We start from the raw sequence: 22,391 nt of genomic DNA, 5'->3' as shown, positions 1-22,391 counted from the left end.
TTTGGTGGGACTGCACACACATTCCTGCATGCATCAACATTTGCACTGGGACCATGTAATTGGAAGTATTGTCATTCCCGGAGTAGGCGATTAAGCAATAGGCGTTTGAAAACTAATAATTTCCTACTACAATTTAATTAACTGCATACCAAATAATGTACCAATCTCCTTGGGGGTGAAACTGTGTGCTGCTTAGCAAATGCATTTCCATAAGCCTGTGTTTCCCATGCCATCACAAATGTGTGGAGAGGAGGATTTGTAGGGAAGAACTGGCCAGGCAGAAGGGGCTGTTTATCTTCGGGAAGTATTAGCATCATGAGTGATAGCTCGGTCAGTCAGTAGAGCATGAGACTCTTAATCTCAGGGTCATGGGTTTGAGCCCCACATTGGGCAAAAGATTCCTGTGTTGCAGGGGGTTGGACTTAGCTGACCTTTGTGGACCCTTCAAATTCCATGTTTCCATGCCTCATAACATTTAGTCTTGCCCATAGGAGATAAAAATAGCAGACCTCTCTCTGACACAGGGTCGCTTGTTAGTTTGTTAAAGGAGGGTAATAGGGTGTGTGTGGTCCCACATATGGATTGGTCCACATCAACACTGGCCAACATTCCTGGCATCCCACTTTGTGCTCAGTCTACCCAATGATGTTACATCTTCCCTTGCATTGGTCCTCACCTGTTTATCGTGGGGGTTGAAAATGACTCTGTTTCTGGCTGGTTTCTCAGCAAGACCTATTGTTCCCAGCAGTTTCTATTCCCAAATTCTCTCTGCCTCCCTCACCAATGTGCCTGCCAGCCGTGCAGTTACACATTCAGCATTGATGTGATTGGGCCCCATATCACATAGCATGCACACCATACAAAGAACATTCAAGGTGGAATCCCAGATGGATGAAGATGCTGCCTCATGTGGAGCTGCTCTATACATGTGCATCTGGGTGCATTATACGATTTCTTCATATAGCCATGGAAAGAATGTCTAGCAGTGGGTGTGGCCAACACTTTTGTTGGCAGCAATGGGGCAGGGCTACACACTATGACCCCATAACCTCTACATGGATTATTTCCATGAATAAGGTGAATCTTCTAACGTAAGAAGATTTTGCTTCAAAATCTTCCCTCCATAAGAAAGTACAAGTAAACATTGCAGATCCTCCTTCACTTCCTCTTAGGCAACACTCTTCAAGGGATGTCAAAATTGTGGCTGCAGCTGAAACAATTGTTCTTTCACTACAAAAATTGTCCAAACCCAAGAAGCAGTCAGTAGGTGTCCAATTCTGCCAGTTTCCACATCACCACAGATCACAGGACTTTTAAAAGTTCTACATTAATGCAGCAGCAAAGTTGCGGGAACTTGAGAGCTGAATCTTGCTGTGTAAAATCAATACAAACTCTGCATTTGAATCTTGGAAACATTCTAAATAAATCATGAAAGAATGATAGAAGAGGCACCATATACTACAAGCTCTGTTCCCCTTCTTGGCTCGTCACACAAGCTGGTTCATATATTTTTAAGAGGACATGCCGAAACTGATCTTCTAGTCACTTGATAAAGGATAGAAAACATATTAAACTTATCACTCATGTACCCTACATTTTACTAGCTTGCTGATGACTGCATACACTGAATGGAAATTCTTTAATAATGCAAAATGTCAAATAAAGCTCATTTACCACTAGAGTTCATTTGAGAACAGAGGAAACCATGTAGTGTGTTCCTGGAATAAGTTTGGGTTAAAAATTCAATAAGGGAAAGACACTGCACTAATACTTCATATATTGGGCACTGCAACTTCACCTCAATTCACCTTCCTAGCCCACCACTCAGCTCTGAAATAATCCTTAGCACTCCTGCCACATCACAGTGTAGAACAGTGTCCCACTCTGGCAAAAACGGGGCTGAATCTAGATGCATCAAAGAAGCGTTTCAGTTTAAAGCTTTGTAAATTTAAACAGGGAAATCAGGTAGAGAAAAAATGGGCTCCACATCACCATCTGGTGCCACAATGTTATATCACACATACAACGCATATAAATCACCTTTTCTTTACCAATCTAGCTGAGTCCAAGGTTCCTCCTGGATGCCATATGCAACCTTTTAGGGACTCTTACCAGCTATGTTGGGGTTGGTCCAGATTCTTTACATCGCCATTATGCTCCATCCTTGTGGGCCAACTTGGACAGGTGATTAGGGCTGCCCGCCTGGCCTCATTATGTCAGGTGACAACTTCTAAGGGGCCCCTTTGAAGTCTGTTTGCAAGCATGGTTTAGATTCAAACCCCACCTGCAACTGAACCTCCCCCCCCCTGCTTTGCAGACAGTGTCCCCTCACTTGTACTGGGGAGTTCTTAATGGAGAACATGCAATGCAACAGATCCCAACAGGGTTGGCTGTCAATGCCAATCAGCAGTCAGCCTGCCCTGCTTGCAAAGGAACAGTTAGGAGCTCACTTTAAGTTTCTAATTGTTCTTTTGGAGCTGTACCTTTACCTGCCTAACACATAAAATCACATAATTGTAGAGCTGGAAGGGACCACGAGTGTCATTTAGTCCAACTCCCTGCAATGGAGGAATCTCTTGCCTAACATGATCCTGAGATTAAGAGTCTCGTGCTCTACCGACTGATCCATTAGAGCGATTACAACTTGGCAAAATCCCACTGGGGACAAAGTCTGGTAAGCATTTTATTGGCAAGTACTACCCAATATTCTGGGATCTAGATCACTTTTCAGCCACAGTTACATATTGCTCTTTGCACCGTTTTAACTAAGCTAGTATATACAGCCAGACTGATTTTGCGTCCCCTATCAGTTATGCTACAATGTCACCTCTTTAGTCATTGGTCGTTCATACCTGAATCATCCTGGAAAGGCTTGAGCATATACTCATGCAAACCAGTGGCGTAGCGTGGGTTGTCAGCACCCGGGGCAAGGCAAGTAATTTGCACCCCCTAACCCGTGGATTTGCGCCCCCTATCTCGTGGATTTGCGCCCCCTAACCCTAACCCCCAGATATTGCGCCCGGTGTGGCCGGCCCCCCCCTGCACCCCCCACGCTACGCCACTGATGCAAACATAGCTTGTGGACACATGGAGGTAATTTACCATGGTGTTCACATCACCACCTGAAATGTTGTGCTCATCTGTCCTATCTTGTTGAATAAGAATTAGGTAATACATCTACAGACGTGTGGTGCAAGGGTTGTCTGTATCTAGGCATAGTTAGAGTGGCCTTTCTTGACACACACACACACCACACTGCCAACACCCTTTAATGGGATAGGAATTGTCAGGTGCCACCTGCCAATCTACATAGAAAAATACCTTCTAAACACTACCTGGAGTGGAATAGGATCTATTATGCTGCTTCAGCTATCAAGTAAATGGGCCCTAACTGGTCAACCATTGTCAGAATGATCTGAATTTGAAGACATTCAGAATCCAAGGCTTAGCATGGCTTGGCATAACTTTCTTGACTGACTGTATGTACAAAGTAGTTATAGTAACAGTCTCCTTAAGTTCAGCAATGATCAGATTTGAATGGTGTTGACAGTATGTGTTGTATTAGTTTTGCTAATTAATCTACTGAGGCCAAAAGTCAAGAATTTCTTCTTTATGCTAACAGATTTCTAGCTACAAGGACCATGGACTAAAAAAAAAATAAGGTGAAGGTGTATGGCAGAGCTTTCCAAACTGTGTCTCGCAACATGTTAGTGTGTTGGCTGCAGTGTGTAGGTATGTCAAGTTAATGCTCCCCATGTTTGTCCCAGGGCTGGAAATGGGTTAGTTTAATTTCTGGTTTGCTAGTAAAACTGAATTACTGTGTTGTGAAATGATGCATGTCTAAAAAGTATGTCACCAATCTAGTCCAATCGAGTGTGCTCCCTGATGAAGAAGAAGAAGAAGAGGAGTTTGGATTTGATATCCCGCCTTTCACTCCCCTTCAGGAGTCTCAAAGCGGCTAACAATCTCCTTTCCCTTCCTCCCCCAAAACAAACACTCTGTGAGGTGAGTGGGGCTGAGAGACTTCAAAGACGTGTGACTGGCCCAAGGTCACCCAGCAGCTGCATGTGGAGGAGCGGAGACACGAACCCAGTTCCCCAGATTACGTGACTACCGCTCTTAACCACTACACCACACTGGCTCTCATGACAACCCCTCTTATACACACCCTGCCATCCAATCTCGTAGTTTCCGTATTTTGCTGTTTTTTGAGGAAGCAAACAATGAAATGTATGGTTTCTGGACACCAATAGTTATCCAAAGATAGTAAGAAAACCCATCCATTAGTTGGCTTTTGCCTGTCACCCTACTGAACCAGTACATAGGGGAAATCCCATTTGCCCTATGGAGAGAGTTTTGATCTTCATCCTTAGGGTTTTGTAGAATTATGCTTGTTAGCTGGTATATTGTATCATCCATAGTCATCATGTCACATTCCTTCAGGCAAGTACCAATTAATGCTTCTCATCGTTAGGGAGACTTATGTTGCTCTGAAGCCAACCACTTAAGGAAAAAGTGAACAGCATAATGAAAAGTAGCCTAGTTGAAGGCTAGCAGCAAGACCTGTAACTGACCTGAGAACCTTATCAAGAGGCTGCATCAGTTACTGTTCCTAGGGAAACAATTGTTTCTGGTTACATATCCTGTAACAGCTTTCTAAAGTAATTCACAAGCCATATCTCATTAAAGCAAGATCACGTGCTTCATTTGGTACAATAGGTGAATCAAAATACTTGTCAGGTCAAGCTGAGGTCCAAATTCAGGAGACTATAAAAGTTTGACAGAAACATTGTGTTTAAAATGTATGTGGGCTTTCATTTCAACCGAAATTAAAGTGTTCCAACTTGTACTTTTGGTTCCTTCTTTGGATACACTGAATGACTACGTATAGTACAAAAAAACAGGTTTAAATAGATTTCTCTGTTTGTTCTGTCACTGTCAAAGCTGAAAAATAGCCATCTTTTACAACTGGCTTTACTAATGATCTCCGGGTCCATTGTTACCCAGAGAGGGGAAATACATAACCTGCTATGCAGATATGAAACTGATCACTGTCTGTCATGGAGGCTGAAGTACAAAGATAGCAGGAATAGGGGGGAAATACAAGGGAATAAGAAAACATGAAGTGTCAGTTTATGAGGCACTCAATACTGTGTTCTGGAAGGGTCAGATGGCAGTGAGTGACAAGGCTTCTGGAGGCTAGAGGCAGAGGAGAAATAGAAGCTGCAGCCTGAGCAGTAAGCCAGAGGCAGGACCATCAGTCCTGTGATTATAGGTGGGATAAAACTGGCCTAGGAAGACTAGGAGGACAATTATTTCTGATAAAGCAATTTTAGTGGGTTTTTGTGTATGAGTGTCAGTCTTCCACCAAAATGATAGTTAAAACCCACCAAATTAACTCATCGTTCATAAATAATGTTTGCAATCTTTGTTCTTGCTTGAACAGAATCTGCAGATATCTCATGGCACTGATTAGATGTTTATATACAAGCCACACAATTAGATAATGTATCCAAACAGCTGCAATGCGAAACCATAAAAACTCCTGAATAAATTTTCTATGCTGATACTGTTATGCCAACAGCACAATTTTTGTTCATAGTAGCTGGCAGTATTTATGAAGCAGCAAGGTTCTACAAACTAAAATATCTTCTGTGTTTATATAAATCAGAGAAAGGACCAATAATATAAAACGTGAAGATGCAATAACTCCAAAGTCCTATAGATTTGCAGAAACTTGGCACTGGCACACGCCAGAAATGGAAAACCTCTATCATTAGGTCATAGGCATGGAGAACGATACAGAATTGTAACCCAAGGGTTTCAGAGTATGCTCCTTAAGATGCACACCCCAACCATCAGACATGCATAGACTATGGCAGGCACTCTCGCATACCTTTGTGTTCTCTCACTTGGTTCTCCCAACTGCACAGTATTAACGCACTAACTCTGTTTCACTACAGCATTGGTCTCCAACTGCTGGATCATGACTAGAGATGAGTGAATTTATCAGTTTCAGTGTCTCTCCTTTTCTCTTTTTTCCTAGTCTTAAGCTCAGTTCTCCACTTTTTACACACCAGTTTGGGGATTCCCAACACCTGCCTCCACCCCATTATCAACATTTTAGTGAAAATTTATTCTAATAGTCTATTTGGCTTAATATACACAGTGGGTTGTTGTTGTTTCTTTTGCAAAGCAATTTTCCCTAATGCAATTTTGTATGTTATTTTCACTAATACATGTGTTCTTGCACGCATGTTACTATAGTATATGCATTTTTTGTATAGACTACTTGGCTGGAGAACTGCAGTGCAAATTCTAAAGGGTCATTTTGTCAGATGATGTGTATGCTACCCTCATTTTCCGAGCTAAGGAGAATTCATAATGGGCCTGGTGTAGTGAACAAGGGTAGGCAAACTGTGCACTTGAAATTCATAAAAAAGTAAGCCATATTAGTTGCTTCTGTGTTGTGGGGTCTTTATACTATGGAGTGCTCAGTGTAATGGTTAATTCAGCCTTGACTGAGAATGTATTACTACATCAATTCACCTAATTAGTGTATGATGTAGCAGTTCTGGTGTAATATGGCTGTTAGAGGCCTCAGTGTCACTGACTTGCCCAGGTTATCAGCAATACATTTTTATAATATATATGTGATGTATAGAATTGTAGAGCTGAAAGTGTCCAAGAGAGTCACCTAGTCCGATATAGAAATATTTTGCCCAATGTGGGGCTCAAACCCACAACTCTGAGATTAAGAGTCTAATGTGCTACCCACTAAATGTTTTAGAATTAACTTGTGAAAAGAAACAGAGCCAGAAACCATGTTGGAGCTTGCATTCCATCGAAGCGAAATATTTTGAGATTCCCAGTTGCTGCTTTTAAAACAATCCTTCCGACCTGGTTCCCTTCTCTGCCATCTCTTGTAATGCTGTTGCACTTGCCTGCTCATATCATTCTCTCATCACTGTTCAATGCTTCGCAGTTCCTTTATGAAACAAGGTTGACAAGCTGAATCAATCTCCAAATTGCTCCAAGCAAATCAAGACTTGATTAAAAGAAAGAAAGAAAAAGCTACTGCCTTATAAACCACACAGTGGAAATGCACAGCTAAAGAACCGAATTTATCCATTTCACAGGTTTTCGGTTATTAGAATCTTGGGACAGCTTCTGAATGTTCTGCTGTAATGCTGAGTGGGTGGAAGGGAATGAAATAAACACCCTAGACGGATATGTATGTACAGAACCTACAACGAGCAACTTGCTCCTCCCTAGCACACCTCATACTCTCCCTAAATGGTGATAGTAATTTGGGGGGGGGGGAGAGAATCAATATGCCTTTCACAACACAAATGTCCCGGGGATGGTTTTTCACTGCCAGGCAACGTGCAACAAAGTAACATATTATCCATGATTCTCAGATCGCAATACAAAAGCAAGGCTGGTACTTAGGTGGAAAATGGATCGAGATGACAAATCATGCAGCCTGCAACGGTGGAGAGCATAACACAACGGCTCAGGCAGCACACAGTGATGGATGACAGATGGTACTAACTAATGAAAACTTGAGAAGACTCAACACTCCCTTAGCAATTATGTCAGATCTTCAGCCTAATTTGGATGGCTAGAATTCTTTTTGTTCAAGCAAAGTGTAACTGTGTATTTAAAAAGAAACACCCCCACCCTGTTAAACAAGTTAATTATGAATATAAGTTAATGTGATTTCAAAGGTTTTTTTGGTTTTCTTTTTGTAAGCCAGTGGTGGTGTAGAAGTGGCTGAAGCGGGGCAGCAAGGGAGGTAGATATTGATCTACTGGTGGATCTCTGGGTGATCTGCAGAAGATGACCAAGGATTTCTGACTCCCAAATATATAACATTAGTATCCACACATAAGAAATGATTCTACTTAAAACAAAGAAAGCTGGAACTGAAAACATAGCAGTCTCTCATCTCTTTTGCCTGACTTGCAGAATTAATTTTTGGAAACAAATCATTTTTCTATTAACGTGACCGTTGTATTTCCATCCCGTGTGCTGAGTAGTTTCTTTATAGTCACAATGAGTCCTGCAAAATAAGGTTTCTACTCTCCTTGGCCCCTCCTGTTCATTTCAAGCTTGGGATCAGAGAGCAGCAAGCAATAATAAGAGCCTGCTTTATTGTCTCTTCAGAAGGGAAGTACTGGAGCAAAACATTATGTTAGGTCATATATTTAAAAAATTACTGCCGAAGGTAAGGGAACAGTTACAAGTTTTAAGGCTGTTTATGATGGGGGGCATGGTAATACAAATCTCAAGGATGATCAGTCTAAGGCCATAACCCTAGCCACACTTAGGTAGGAGTAAGTTCCACTGAATATAGTGAACTTTCTTCTGAGTAAACAACAAAATCAGGCTGTGAGAAGGACTGTTCTGCTTTCTGCTTCTACAACACTAAGGTAAAGGTAAAGGTACCCCTGACCGTTAGGTCCAGTAGCGGACAACACTTGGGTTGCACGCTCATCTCACTCTATAGGCCGAGGGACCCGGCGTTTGTCTGCCTACAGCTTCCAGGTCATGTGGCCAGCATGACAAAGCCGCTTCTGGCAAACCAGAGCAGCGCACGGAAACGCCGTTTACCTTCCCGCTGGAGCGGTACCTATTTAGCTACTTGCACTTGACGTGCTTTTGAACTGCTAGGTGGGCAGGAGCTGGGACCGAACAACGGGAGCTCACCCCTTCGCGGGGATTCAAACTGCTGACCTTCCGATCAGCAAGCCCTAGGCTTTGTGGTCCTGCTAGTGGAAGCCTGCGCAAGCACTTCAGCTAGGGCAATTGAGCTTCCCCTGACTCTTGCCCCCTTGCATGTCCATCACTGGCATGAGGGGTCAGGAGAACCCCCAGAACAGCACATGTGAGTGGGGTGGTGTGACAGAGAGGAGAGTTCATTCCATCAAGCAAGCTGACAGAGTGATCTCCTTAGTGCTACATTGAGATCCTCCCATATGTTTACTTTTTGGTGTGCTTCGGTGGGCGGCTAGTAACATTTTGACTTGGTAGGACTGCAATTTTTCAGCTTGCTGTTTTCATCGCAATAGGACTTGCAGAGTTCTCATTTAGGAAAGTGTGCCATATTTTATTACACAGGTGCCCATTGTCCCTTTCTCTCTAAAAACAAAACAAAAAAGCATCAATTATTCTCTCCACACTAGGGACAGGGAAAGAGTTTCCCTGTAAGAGGGTCTTAGTATGATTTCCAGATAAGATTTAATTCATTTTTTAAAAAAGGGGGGGTTAGTCATACCACATGACAAAAAGTTTCTGAAGTCATGTATTGCTTACATCAACACATCCATTGCTAAAAAAGACTTAACAAAAAAGCTTTTCAAATGCGAGGAAAACTTGCTTCCAGCTGCATAAAGTTTTCCTCTTCCCCAAAATCAGTTTAACCATTCATTATTCAAAATGCTTGTTCTCTAAATTAAAAGAACAAAGTATGCCAACCAACAGAGAAAAAATTGCTTGCTTCCTCTGAGCCAGGGCATGTTAGAGCACAGCAGAACATATCTGCAATGCACGGCTCAGTCCTGAAAATGTGAACTAATAATCTCTGTTCATGTGAATAGTTAATTAGTGCCAGACTAATCATAATTTCACACGGCTCAGAGATTGGGGTGGTATGTAACAATACTCTGGAACTGCATGTGGTCCACAGATCTAATAAAGGGCTTAAGATTAAAAAGGAGGGAACCATCAAGAGAAGAGGGTCCACAACCTGAGTGCGTTATGGAGAAGTTCCTGTCTCATATCTCAGCCAACAGCACCTCCAAAGAAGGTGGAAGGCAGAGTAAGGTTTCCACTCCTCAGGGATGGGTTAACACTCCTCAGGCACATCTTTCCTGTATGTGAATGGCCTCGCCTACTGGTGTGCAGCTCCCAACCATCCACCCACTGCTGCATGTGACCTTCTGGAGCAAAAAATAGGTTGCTCACCCTGACCTGGGGGTTTATAAAGAAATGGCATTTTGAATTGTTCTCAAAAAGAAGCCAGTGCAGATTAAACAAAATTGGACTGAGGTGTTCAAATCACTGGTTCCAACTATAGGGGGCCCTGGGTGCCAGGGCAACTACATTTTTGTGTGTGTGTGGGTGCTTGGCACCCACACTGTGAGGCCTGTGATGAAACTTCTGGTGCTTTGTGAGGCCCCAAAAGTCACACCAGAGGCCTTGCAGGGTCTTGGAAGTTGTGTCCAAGGCCTCATGAGGCCTCTGACACAACTTCCGGGAGAAACCAGAAGTCACATCTGAGACCTCACAGGGTCTTGGCATTTGTGTCTGAGGCCTCATGGGGCCTTGGACGTGACTTCCAGGTGATGCCATGGCGTGCACAATGTGACGTCATGACATCACGTTATGTCACGTGTGCTGCTGGGCACCCATAATCTGGGGCCCAAATTGGCATCCCAGTTCAAATTAAGATAATATAACTGAGTTTTTCTAAGTAAATTGAGGTTAGGAGAAATTTCATGAGAATTTATTTTTAAATTAATTTCAGCTTTAGTGTCGGAGGAGCAAGTAAGGGGTGCATCTTGAGTCATTAAGGACTGTAGGATTTGTGGCATGATGTGCATGCAATTCTGCAAACTCTGAAGGTGACCTGGTGCAATGATTAATTATGAGACAATCCTATTAACCTCAGTCTTAGCCAAAGGTAGGACGAGTGAATAAGAGATATCTCTGCACTTTCCAGTCCTAAAGACAGGTAAGCATTGCACAGCAACTTCGTTCTGACAAATGTTCTAATGCAGCTAATAATTCTTGCAAAAGGAAAATAAAATGATGGTTAATGATGATGCAAGAACAAAAAGTGCAAGCTTTTACAATTATTTCTAGGCTCATGGATGCATTTTGAAAGATTAGGTCCCCTAAAAATGCTGTTGGATTTTTATAGCAAGAATTAATTGCGTGCTCCATATCTTAGACTTTTTAGTTTAAAAAAAGTTATTGAGAAAATGTATCTACCAGAATACATAGTGAGGAAGGCAATTCCTAGGCAAGGAAGGGCAAGTCACATAGGCAGACATTTTTTAAAAGACTACAAAGCCCTGCTGCTGGTAGTGGGAGGTTTGGACGGCTGCAATCCTATCTTCACTTGCCTGGGAGTAAGTCCCATTGAATTCAGTAGGATTTACTTCCGAGTAGACTTGGTTAGGGTTGCACTGTTAAAAAAAAAGTAAATACAAAGAGTGATAAAATGGCACTGATTAGAAATTTAATGGTGAAGGCATGCTAAGTAGTGATAGGTTTGTTGACACACCACTGTGCATGCCAAATTTGGCACACAGCTTGGAAAAGAAAGAATAGTAGCATTACAGCCATCCACACATGCAGGTATCATGTTAAAAAGGTAAAGGGACCATTAGGTCCAGTCGTGACCGACTCTGGGGTTGCGGCGCTCATCTCGCTTTATTGGCTGAGGGAGCCGGTGTACAGCTTCCGGGTCATGTGGCCAGCATGACGAAGCTGCTTCTGGCGAACCAGAGCAGCATGGAAGCACTGTTTACCTTCCCACTGGAGCGGTACCTATTTATCTACTTTCACTTTGACATGCTTTCGAACTGCTAGGTTAGCAGGAGCAGGGACTGAGCAACTGGAGCTCACCCCATCACGGGGATTCGAACTGCTGACCTTCTGATCGGCAAGTCCTAGGCTCTGTGGTTTAACCCACAGTGCCACCCGCGTCCCTAGGTATCATGTTAGTCTATCATATATGCAATCTGAGAAAAGTTGAACCATGGGAAACAGAGGACAATTATTTGTTTTCAGCATCTTGTAGTTTTGTTGTAAAAACCTTTCACCATTGTGGAAGCTCCCTGGAGCAGTGGTTCTTAAACTCTCCACAGACAACTTGAAAATTGCTGAGGGTGTTGGCAAACAACCTGATGCTTTTTCTGCCTGTCGTAGCAACTGTGAGGCAGTGTTCTAGGTGCTGTATGCTTTTCAGTGCTTCTTTTATTTCTTACAGATTGAATTACAATTTGAATTCCATTGAACTCAAATTGTAAAATAATAAAAGGCAGCAACAAAAATGCAATTAAAAATCATTATAAATATTTAAAGGGATGGATTCAACCACAATTCCAAAGGCATGCCACAGAGCACCTGCATGAAACTCATGGACCAGTGGTGGCCCACAAACCACTGTTTGGGGAATCTCTGCCATAGAATACTTTGATCAGTGTGGAAAGGAAGCAGGATGCAAAAACTGCGGTGCTAGACTAATTTAATCAAAGTTGGGATTTTGTTTTTTGGTCAATATGCATGTTACTCAAATTCTGCCTCCTTGGGCTTTTCACTCTTGAAACTGTTTGATTTAGTTTGAGTAATCAGAACGCAGATCAGCCATAAAGACTGCTATGAGCCTCTTTCCCCATGAGCAGAATAATCTTTGTTGTGTGTCAGTACAAGGTAGTCAGCCTACCGTAGCCCCATAGACAGTAACTATCAAGACCCTAGCAGATTCAAGCAATGACCAATCTACTATTCCTATGGCAACAACTGCCCACTGTGATATCTTGCCATGTAAAGATACCATTCTGTCCAAGGGGATTTTATCACCCACAGGAGCAATAATAAATCTTTGCTGAGCATAAATTCTTGTAAATCTAGGAGTATAAAGTTTCTTGGCAACTAACATTGAACCACCACACTGCACTTTGTTTGCCAAGTTTAGGATTAATGTCACCTCTGAATTTGTAACTTCTCCCCTAGAGCAGTTGAGGAAAGCAGTGGCGTAGCATGGGGGGGTGAGGGGGGGCGTCCGTACCGTGCGCAACATCTGGGGGGGCGCGCTCGCACTCGCAGCTCTCTGCCCCTACCTGGCTCACTCACTCTCTCTCACTGCAGTGCTGGCTGTGCGAATCCGATCCGAGCCGCCGGGTCGCCACCCACTGTGGAGGGGGTGGGTGCCAGGCGTGCGGTGCAGAGGGAGAGCGAGGGACTATCTGGGGGAGGGACAGTGCAGCGGCCGCCCAGCGCAGCGCTGAGCGCAGGAGAGAACCACATCAGACCAGACCAGGCAGCAGCAAGAAGAAGCTGGCAGCGGCGGCAGGTTAGGGGTTAGGGGGCGCAAATTACTTGCCTTGCCCCAGGTTAGGGGGCGCAAATTACTTGCCTTGCCCTGGGTGCTGACAACCCACGCTACGCCGCTGGAGGAAAGCCTACATTGTTTCAGTAAGGTTCAGAATTCAACACCCCTTGTTTCCCACCAAAATTGGAACTGCCTACTGCATCAGGCCACCGGTTCCTCTGGTTCACAAATGGGGAACCTGTGGTGCTCCTAAATTTGTGGTACTATTTGTGCCAGTTGCTGCTCATTGGCTATGCTAGTTAATGCTGATGGAAAGTAGAGCCCAAAAACAAATGGAGGGCATCCCTCATCCCTGTTCTAGACCAGTATTGTTTATCCAACTGGATAAGCAGCTGTCCAGGGATGAAGTAAGAGATCTTCTGACCATGCTATGTGGTGCTGAGCTGAAATGCCAGTTCCTGCTGCTGGTGTGGTGTCGTAGCATCATAAGGAAGCTTAATCAAACTGAGGACAGGAGTAGGAAGTCACCACAACCCAGTCTATTGAATCAGCCCATACATCTTCACTTGTAGGGAACAGAGTAGGTATTTCCTAATGCAAATAATCTAAAAATGTTGGCAAGAGAGGAATCTGATTTGTTTACGTAGGAGAATCACAGTGGTTCCAGGGTATGTTTTTTATAAGATTTGGAAACCATTTCCTGCTGGTTTTATTGGTTTCTCGTAGGCAAATGTAATTGCGGTTGAAATGTACTGAATAATTAAATATTTCATTTTTATGGTGCTTCACTGCAGTTTAAAAAAGTAAATGCTAATTTCATGGTCTTGTGGTTTCAAGTGTCCTAAGCGGTTTCATTTAACTGATTTTCTTGCATGTATAAAAGCAAACATCAGATCATAAATAGTCTGCACAGGCAAGGAACTGCAGTGGATTCTAGGCAAGTTAGATGCAGTGTCTTAAATACTATCTGCAACAAAGCACAGGTATTGAAAAATAATGCAACTGGAACGAAATTGTCCGGGAGAGAATATAAGGTTCTGCTCTCTTGATTTGACCTCTGAGGAGAAAATGGCTCAGAATGGATTGGATGACATGTACAATACATTACTAATTAGGCAATTAGGATTGCTTTTAAGATGTGGAAATTGCAGTCAGGCTTCAGAGATATAGTGCTATAAATGCACATTTTAAATAACTCCCTGCATTTCAAGTTGTTAAAATTAAATCAACTGAGAAATGCTAACCAGGTGTGATTATGTTGCAGTCACACATAATGTGTGTGGGGTTGGGGGGGCACGTGTGCATGTGGAGGAGGAAGAATAAGCAGTCAGACAGTCTTATGCTCTCAGTTTGGAGGGGCGGCAAGTGTGGTAAACAAAGACCAACTATATATTTGAATAGCTGAATAAAAGTATCAATAAGAAAATTGACTAAAATCCTCTCACACTTTACCATACAGTGGGTCTGTATGGTCATTGATGTATAGATGATGCTACAAAGCTGCATTGGGCATAATGAAGTAAACAGACATAACAAAATGGGTTAGGGAATTCCATCAATAATGGAAATAATGCTTATCTCTTTCATTTGCTTCCTACCCTTGGCAGAAGCAGCTCAGGAGTACACACGATCATCTCATTTCATCCTCACATTCCTGTAAAACAGGCAGAGACACACACTATTTCCTGAGCTTTGTGGCTGAGTAGAGATTTTCACCTAGATCCCCCTAGTTCAGATTTAGAGCTGTGCCTCTATTTTATTTTAAGCTGCTCCACAGTAAAAATGTTATAGACGTTATTTACAATTTACCATGAATCAACCTTCTAATGTTTGTACTATTGCTTGAATTTACTGCAGTGTTTCTAATTGGTATCAATGTGCAATAAATTTATTTCTCCTAGTGCAAAATAGGCTTAAAGGTTACCAAAGAAGCAGAACTGAATGCAAATTGTTTTTTCCCCCTAAAAGGCTGACTACAAATCTGTAAATTCCACAAGGGATTTTTCTGATATTCCAGATTGTGGAGATTTGAACATGAACAAAAGAGAATTTTTAGTGCTAGATATGTTTTTAGTGGGCATGTGCCTGAATTATAAGTGATGAAAACATTTATAAATATCAAATGCTTTTGAATTGTTTATTTAACACACAACAGGAACCAAACTAGCAATTTGTCTTTTGTGTTAGAGATTATCTGTTCGCTGACTAGGAGGGAACATTATTCACTTTTTATTAGTTTAAGAATGCCAAACTAAAAGAGATACACACATACATGCTTAATTTTTCCTGGCTTGTTAGACTTCACTAAGTCATATGTACTATATAGCAAACGTGTGTCAACTACCAGCAACAATGCACAGTAAACGTCATGAAAATACAAAGGTATTACCCCCAAAGGTAAACCTACACAGAATTTATGGATTCCTTTCGAAGGACGTTGGACTCAGTGGAGGGGGAAAAGTGACCACTATCTAAAGGTGCCAAAAGAAAGCCCAGATATTAGGACTATACACACCACTGTGGTCCAGAATAAGAGGCAGGACAAAAAAATGGTGAATTGTAAGAACTTACATTATTAGAAATTATCTAATACCAGGACTTTAAAAACCTAGGGTTGCTATATTATTTTTGTTGAGTTGTGGGTTTTTTTCAAAATCTCAAAAAATGAAGTTTTTGAACTATTTTTAAGGAAAATCGCCAACATGGGCTACCATATGCCCTAAATTACCACAGGACCAGGGTTAATGTGATGTATGAACTGAGCCATAGTTAGAACCAAACTTTGCTTTAACGTGAAAACCCAGCACACTGGTTTGTACTGCTCAAATGTTCATGCTTGGTTCTTCACCTACTGCTGCCGCACTGCTGGGAAACTAACCAGAGCTAACCAAACAAACCTTGAGCAGCAACCAATTTGCTCCTTTCTTGCTGCTCGTGGTTTGTCTACAGAGAAACAAGCCATAACCTCAGGTTGGGATGTCACACACTGTGGCTTGTTTTCTGGCAGTGCAGGGGGAATAAGAGCGGAGGATGAGTGCAGTGAGAACTCTTCAACAATACATACCACATACTATGTTTCCACACTGAAGAGTCCATTTTAATTATGGTTTAATGGGTTGTGAAAACCAGGCCACTGTACATACCCTGTCCTCTTTTCTCATAGGAGTTTCTTACACATGTCTAAAGAACCTGTTCAAAAATGTGCTTTTGTGTGTGAGAGACAGAGAGAAAGGATTCCTTCAGAAACAAAAACAAACAAACAAACAAACAAACAAATGCAGCTATCCTTTGAATTACACTCTTCTCTGAATATTGCAATATAGTTGTCCAGCCCAAAATGTGTACAAAAATGTGCATATTTAGGGAAGGTGCATCCGTTAGTGAAAATAATGTAAAAATGTACTATATTAGGGTGAATTGCTTCCACAAAAATGTGTATAAGGCAAATTTTCATTCAGAAATGTATATTAGAAGAAATGCACAATAATTCACTTGCTAAAAAGCCAATTATTGTTTGGATAAATTATAGAAGAGAAGTAGATAATTTGAGACAAGGCAGAGGAAAATCTCTTTCTATGGAAAATGTTGCACAGCTATAAGTATACAGCCCTGAAAACCGTGCAGTTCAAAAGTGAGCATGATGGAGACAATAATTCATAATAAAAGGCAATATACCCGTGGAAGAGAGTCACTTTATTTTTATTTTATTTTTTATTACAGATGAGATGGCTGGATCATGATTTTAATAATCATCCCAAGTGAATGAAGATATTATACAAGATTCTTGGTATGTATTTCACATTTTCTCTAGGGATTTCTCTTTTTAATTTGCAATTGTTATTACCAAGTATTTATACCCTCAAGAAAAGTAGTTTGGAAAGTGGTCTCTTTTTCTCCTTCTAAGGGTGTCCATAAATCCTAGGTAATACATTTGCAGTGGAGTACAGTAGCTTAGAACTTCTGGAAGTGGATCTAGGTTACCCAAAAAAAGGGCCTATTGATGCAATCCCATGTCTACTTTCCTTTCCTCTTCCCCGCGGGTAGTAATGATAGTGTGACATGACACAATCACATTGTGCAATTTCTCTGCCCACTATGGTAGCCAGTGATGTGGACCAGGGTCAAATAAAGGCATAACATGGTGTATTTTATTACTCTGGAAAGGGGAAGAGGAACTAGACAGAGGACATCTAGTTTAGTCCCACGCATGGAACAGCACTATATGAAAGATTATATAAAGCATTCTACATACATTAAAAAAATCTTGCAGAAACTCAATTGCATGAGGAAATTTACTAAAACCATGGTGTGTCTGAAACAAGAGAGCAGAATAATCTCAACCCCTCAAATCCCTTTCTTCCTAAATTGGCATACCATTCAGTATCTACTGAACAGAGGACCAGCATTGTATGCACCCCTCTTGACATTTTATAAATACATAATTAAAGGAGAAAGTATCAGTAGCAATTTTGTTCTATTAGGAATTGGACTGGAACAAGCTGAAACAGCCATCTAATTCTGCCATAAAGTGAATAATAACTTGGGCCACAAATGATCTGAAGGGATTCATATGCTGTTTCCTTATCTATCCCTCAAGACATTCTAGTCTCTGGATTTTTCGCATTTTCATTTTTTACTTCCTATACACCAGTTACCTATAATAATTTGGTGTTGATGGATGCAAAAGAAAGAAACAACAGTGACAGGAAAATGTATTGCTTCTATTTGCAGTAAACGTCAGTGAACTTTTCCAACATTCTCTTGAGGGCAGTGAAAAGGAACTGCTATGTCACATTGTCTTTTATTTATGAAGAGAGGAGATCCTGCAGTTAAGTACCAAAAATGTAATAAATGGAGCAGGGGCAAAGGAGATACCCCCCCTCCAAAAACTAGACAGATAGAAATGCCCCCTCCCAAATATGTTGCTGTCTGCCCTTGATTGTATGCTTGACAATACTGGTGGCAAGATCAATACTGACCTATTGGCTCTCCTCTATTTGGGGAGCACAGTTACTCCAGTCTTGCCCTGTGAAATGGGGCCATCAGTGGGAAACCACTGTTCCTTGTCCTCCTTACTCAGAGGAGGCTTCTGTGGTGTTTGTGCCTGGTCCAGCCATGAGGAAAGTAGCAGTTGACCAATATCAGGTCACGTTAGAAAAGGCCTAGAGCTACACTTTACAATTTATTTTGGTAGAGACTAGCATTTTTAGTGTACCTGTCCCCCCGCCCCGGTGAAATACACTTAAATTGTGACACCCTCTTTGTTTCTCTGACTAGTATTCAGTTCCTTCACATGTATGACCCAATTCAAACAAGATCAGACAGGGAACTGTATGACAACACAACACTTTATAACCAATCTGATGGGCTACTTGAAGGTATTACTGAGGACAATATAAACGAATAAACAAACATTTCTTGAAATAGTGCTGAAAAATTACCCAAAAGGAGGGAATATTTTTTCAGATTGCTGAAAATCTTTGTCCCCCTGACAAAAATGGTAGGTGGGAGGAAAGCAAGTGTCTATTCAGGTCTTTTTAAAAGCCTTTGGATTATTTGTGTGTGCTTTAAAAAATTGATATTCATGGTATCAGAACATGGTGAGATATTGAGGCTCTGGTGTCAGGTTGACTGCCTTTTGCTCATTCTGAGCTTACACCTCTGCTTAACAAAATGCGAAAGCAACAATATGCATGCGCTTTGTGAATATTTGATAGAACTGTTAAGTACGTTCGTTTCCATTAAGAAATTTTCAAAACGCAACATCCACAGGATGTAATTGAGAGCGGAAGGAATTAGCAGAGTGTCCTAAGGCACTTACCTGGCCGATGTGCCTTTGGAACAGCCATGTTCGTCACGCGTCCTGCATCCTGAGGTTTGGGAGGCGATGCAGTAAACCTGCAAATCCCCGATTCGGATGGGGTGCTTGAGGTCAGGCTGTCTGTATATTCATTAGTCCCTGCCGTAAGCTGCTCTGATGATGTGTCTGATATGAAGCATTCCGTGATGGTAAACTTGGCATGTCGCAGCTGCTCTTCCATCTTGGCGTGTTCATATGCTCTTGCCAGCTCTTCATAGGTGGAGGAGGCACTTTCTGTGGAGACCATGCTGCTCCTTGCTCGGTCTAAACACCAGAAGGCAAAAGAAAGAAACAACAGGCAATCACTTCAGCATGGGTCAACTACAGGGATGATTCCATAGTTCACCATTTAGCTCTTACACACTGGTCAGCTTGGGCAACAAGAGCATTCTGGTATAGGAAGGTAAAAAGGCTATGCTTTCCTGGCAGTTTTCTGGACTTGCATCACAAAAATCATGTTTTATTTGTGGAGGGGGGGAAAGAGGGTATTCAGCAGTGAAAGAGCTGTAAATATTTTTGTTTCCATTAGCACCTTTTCCTCTTTATGATTCCAGATTTAAATACGAGACGGAAGGGATAATTGCAGCCCACAGAGAACAGTACTTGTTGTGCTCATTTTCTCACACTTCAACACACGTTCCATGTAATGAAGCTCCTGTGGTGAATTGTTATTGTTGCACATCATCCCAGTCTCAGAGAGGTGCAAGATTCCAGGGTTTCCAGGCACATACCCAGGGTTTGTGTTTCCTTTTAGAAATGAGGCCAGTGGAGAATGTTGCCTCTTTATAATATATAGTTTATTTACACATATATACAACCTGAGCCTACAATGGAGGAGTTCATAGCATTAACACCCAAACAAAAGGGTCTTGTTTCTCAAACAGCCTTGGATTCAAACAGACATGAAACACTGCTGTCAAACATTGCTCTCTGTCTCTCCGACTCTCTAAACAGCATGCTGGGTTGGGCCCCCACCTATTTGCCACTTCTCACAGAGCCCCTTTCCTTTGTTTCCCTTAATGGCCCATCACCCAGGCTATCACCTCAACACAGAAAGCTAGCCTGGCTTATAATTTAACACTTGCTGGATCCAGGGGTTAGAAGGATCTTGCATACAGCCTCCCCGTCCCCCCAAAAAACCTTCATAACATTTTTATAGTGAGACAACAGACACAGACACAAAATATGGCCTGCAGGTTTCCTGCTTCTGTTCTGTTATCTTGTTGTTAGTTGCTTTACACCAAGTCAGTCCATCAAGCTCAGTACAGTCATACCTCGGGTTACAGCCGCTTCAGGTTGCGTTTTTTTGGGTTGCGGACTGCCGAAACCTGGATGGGTTACTTCCGGGCTTCGGCAGTCGCACATGCACAGAAGCGCTAAATTGTGCTTTGCGCATGCGCAGACGTGCAGATGTGGGTTGCGAACAGTGCGGGTTGCAAACATGCATCCCACACAGATCACGTTCGCAACCCAAGCGTTCACTATATTGTCTACACTGACAGTAGCTATCCAGACTGAGATCTCTTCCTGCGCTACCTGGAGATGCCAGGGAATGAACGCAGGGCCATCTGCATGCAAAGCAGATGCCTTAACCCATTAAGCTATGGCCCTTCCAAGTCAGTCTGCCCATTCCACACAACGTATCCCATAAATAGGTATATTGGTCACCATATGCCTGGAACCTGCTGTTGATCTGAGCCTACCAAGTCAATAGCAGCATAACTACAAATGTGAATGTGTAAAAAAAGGGTTTTGGGATTCAGGCACCACTATCATTAACATTAATGGGAGTTGTGCAGCTGTTTCCTCCTGTTATCAGTGCATTATTCGAAACATAAATTTAGTTGACGCAAATGAACTTATATGCATAAAATGTATCCTCATCTCACCTCCCACAGTACTTCTTAAATTATCTCATTTCAGGTACTTTCTCATACAAAGCATACTGAGATGAGAGCTTAACCTCTTATACTTAGTAGATGGTTCAGGAATTTTAGATGGGAGGAAAATGTTTGGGTGGGGGATAGGAGTCTCCTAACAGCTATCAGCAGCCCTAACATACTACAGTTTCCAGGATTCTTTGGGGGGAAGCCATGGCTGTTTCAGGTGTTAAAATACTGCTTAAATGCATAGTGCAGATGGAGCCGGACTTATCACATTGTGGCAATAAATGCAGGCAACCCTGTTGTAGGAAAGGAAAGGCCTTGGTGGTCCATCCTTGGTGTGTCCTCATGTAACAAGGGAATGGTGAATATCATAATGATCTAGCATTTTTCTAGTATAGTAATCACACTAACCTTCATTTCAACAGCATTATTTCATCTGGTAAGGTAAAGGGACCCCTGACCATTAGGTCCAGTCGTGGCTGACTCTCGGGTTGCGGCGCTCATCTCGCTTTATTGGCCAAGGGAGCCGGCATACAGCTAACATGACTAAGCCGCTTCTGGAGAACCAGAGCAGTGCACGGAAATGCCGTTTACCTTCCCGCTGGAGCGGTACCTATTTATCTACTTGTACTTTGATGTGCTTTCGAACTACTAGGTTGGCAGGAGCTGGGGCCGAGCAACGGGAGCTCACCCCATTGCGGGGATTCAAACTGCCGACCTTCTGATCGGCCAGTCCTAGGCTCTGTGATTTAACCCACAGTGCCATCCGCGTCCCATTTCATCGGGTAGGAAGGAGCAAAATTTCTATAGAATGTGGCTTTCCTAATAGAACCAAGATTAGTACTGAAGAAATGTATTTAAATGCTCACATTCTGAAGCCTATTATCATGATCTGTAATGATGAAATGCCTTAATAGAACTTTTAGATTGTCTCCCTCTTTGGCCCCAGGTGAGATTGTCTGGCTTGTCCATACCCACTATCTAGCCCATAAAATAATAAGGCTTGTTAGTGAAATGTTTTGAAAGCATAGCTGGATACCTACTGGAGTGGACCTTTCATAACTCCCAGCTATTGATGTCTGGACAGAGCTTCTTAATTGGCTTCGGATGGCTGTTTTGATTGACATTTGGTACTGTCACTTCAAGCAAGGGTTCATTATTGCTTACCTCCCTGGTTCTCTGACTGCCAGGTGGCCCAGCAAAGCAAGTCTAAGAGTTACTGTAGAGCTGACTAGCTCATTTTTTCATTCATATTGAACAACTTTCACATTTTAGTTCTACATCCTCCCAGAAGGATGGTTTCCCCCACCCCCACGAAATTGGTTCCAAAGTATATCGCTGCCATTAGTTCTTCATGAAAATTTGCTAGGATTTTAGTGTTAACTTCTCCTAATAGACACGTATCATACTGAATTGTGCTCAATATATTCAGTTCTGCAGAGAAATTTTTGCATGTTATTTTCATAATATATATAATATAATATATATATATATATATATATATATATATATATATATTATTTTCATATAATATATATATTATTTTCATAATATATGCACTGTAATGCACACTCCAGTA

The 22,391-nt window shown here is 42.1% G+C and overlaps 1 protein-coding gene across 1 annotated transcript in view; it reads right to left on the bottom strand.

The window, feature by feature from the left end:
• DSCAM (DS cell adhesion molecule) overlaps positions 1 to 22,391 on the bottom strand; it is a 317,172-nt gene that overhangs the window by 9,324 nt on the left and 285,457 nt on the right. Inside the window, exon 32 of the mRNA XM_081908715.1 lies at positions 18,888 to 19,190. Coding sequence (XP_081764841.1) covers positions 18,888 to 19,190 — 303 coding nt within the window. The remainder of the gene's footprint in view (positions 1 to 18,887; positions 19,191 to 22,391) is intronic.

The sequence above is a fragment of the Podarcis melisellensis genome (genome assembly GCF_964234715.1).
Source record: "Podarcis melisellensis genome assembly, chromosome: 4".
NCBI lineage: Eukaryota > Metazoa > Chordata > Lepidosauria > Squamata > Lacertidae > Podarcis > Podarcis melisellensis.
The sequence above is the reverse complement of the archived record's forward strand: the minus strand, read 5'-3'. Positions and strand labels throughout refer to the sequence as shown.